The sequence below is a fragment of the Seriola lalandi genome, unplaced genomic scaffold (assembly GCF_002814215.2).
Source record: "Seriola lalandi dorsalis isolate HSWRI2012SDOR001 ecotype SW California unplaced genomic scaffold, Sedor1 jcf7180002007774, whole genome shotgun sequence".
In the NCBI taxonomy this organism is placed as follows: Eukaryota; Metazoa; Chordata; class Actinopteri; order Carangiformes; family Carangidae; genus Seriola; species Seriola lalandi.
In genome coordinates, this window is record NW_019478427.1 from 1 (window position 1) to 1,066 (window position 1,066).

A 1,066-nucleotide genomic window follows, 5' to 3' on the forward strand; every position below is an offset into this window, starting at 1 on the left:
AGGACTGACCACACACATAGAAAACTGCTTGTTTAGATCCACCAGGAACAGCAGTGCTGTTCGTGTATTTTTGGGTTAAAAATCAGGACAGATGTTTTCTTTTCATTTTTGTTTTCCTTTAGAAAGCTAGTTGCAACTCTTGTTTATCTAGTATCCTCTTTTGGTTATATTTGGTTCTTTGTTTTAACAAAGTTGAGTTAACCTCATTTATTTTTCATATCAATTTCCCCAAGCTCCTTACAAATAAATAACTCTGCTTAACCAGCTACATCTGGTTTTATGTTGCTTGTCTTTTCCCAGAACGAGAACACACACACACCAGAGGGGTCTGAGGTGGCTCCCTTGGTCTCCATGGTGATATTTTCAGAGCTGTCTGCTGTCCCGATGGAGGCCTCAGATTCAGGAGTCTCATCGTCGGACGCCCGCGGCTCCAAGATCAACATCTCATACGTCAGCTCCTCCCTGTCGACACACACACACACACACGCAAATCACAGGTCAGGTGGTGCTTCATCCAAATCACTTCATTTACATTTGAACCATTTATCATGACATGGAACAGAGTGTATCCCTAAAGTGATTCATATAACACAGCAGCAGCTAAGTGACAACTTAAAAACAACAGGGAACAAACAGATTCACTCAGTTTTTATCAGTCCCATTGACTGAGTGATGCATCTGTTAAAATTGATAAAAATGGTTTTGTGATCAATTATCCTCTGGCTGGCAGAGACAGTGAGTGATGAACGTATGTGATGTTCGTATGAACAATATAACATGAAGTTCTTTCATAGTTTCTGTAGGCACGTTTTATGTTAGGAATGAAATGCTTTTTATATCTTTATATCTTTGGTAGCTGTGCACTTGTGTCACACAATGAACAACACAAAAACCCTGTCAGTGCATCGTACTTCTCTTTCTGCAGACTCTCGATCTGCTCGGTGAGGATTCGCTCCTCCTGCTGCATTGCCAGCTGCTGCTGCTCGTTCAGCCCAGCCTCTGCTGCATCCTCTCCTCCTCCTCCTCCTCCTCCTCCGCCTCCTGCACTCTCTCCATCTACCTCAGG

General features: G+C 43.0%; 1 protein-coding gene across 1 annotated transcript; it reads right to left on the reverse strand.

Annotated features, from left to right (window-relative positions):
- Nucleotides 1-17: 17 nt before the first annotated feature.
- LOC147819980 (unconventional myosin-IXAb-like) lies at nucleotides 18-1,060 on the reverse strand. The gene is made up of 2 exons (XM_087179161.1): nucleotides 912-1,060; nucleotides 18-462 (listed from the first exon to the last, which is right to left on the reverse strand). The coding sequence occupies exons 1-2, from the start codon at nucleotides 965-967 to the stop codon at nucleotides 258-260; spliced, it is 261 nt and encodes an 86-aa protein (XP_087035287.1). The 5' UTR covers nucleotides 968-1,060; the 3' UTR covers nucleotides 18-257.
- Nucleotides 1,061-1,066: the final 6 nt, after the last annotated feature.

Bases quoted from the DNA above. Each gene is read 5' to 3' on its own strand.
- LOC147819980 (XM_087179161.1), bottom strand. From the start codon at position 967: ATGCAGCAGGAGGAGCGAATCCTCACCGAGCAGATCGAGAGTCTGCAG. The intron at 463-911 runs GTACGATGCACT...GTGTGTCGACAG, and splicing joins GAGAGTCTGCAGAAAGAGAA to GGAGGAGCTGACGTATGAGA.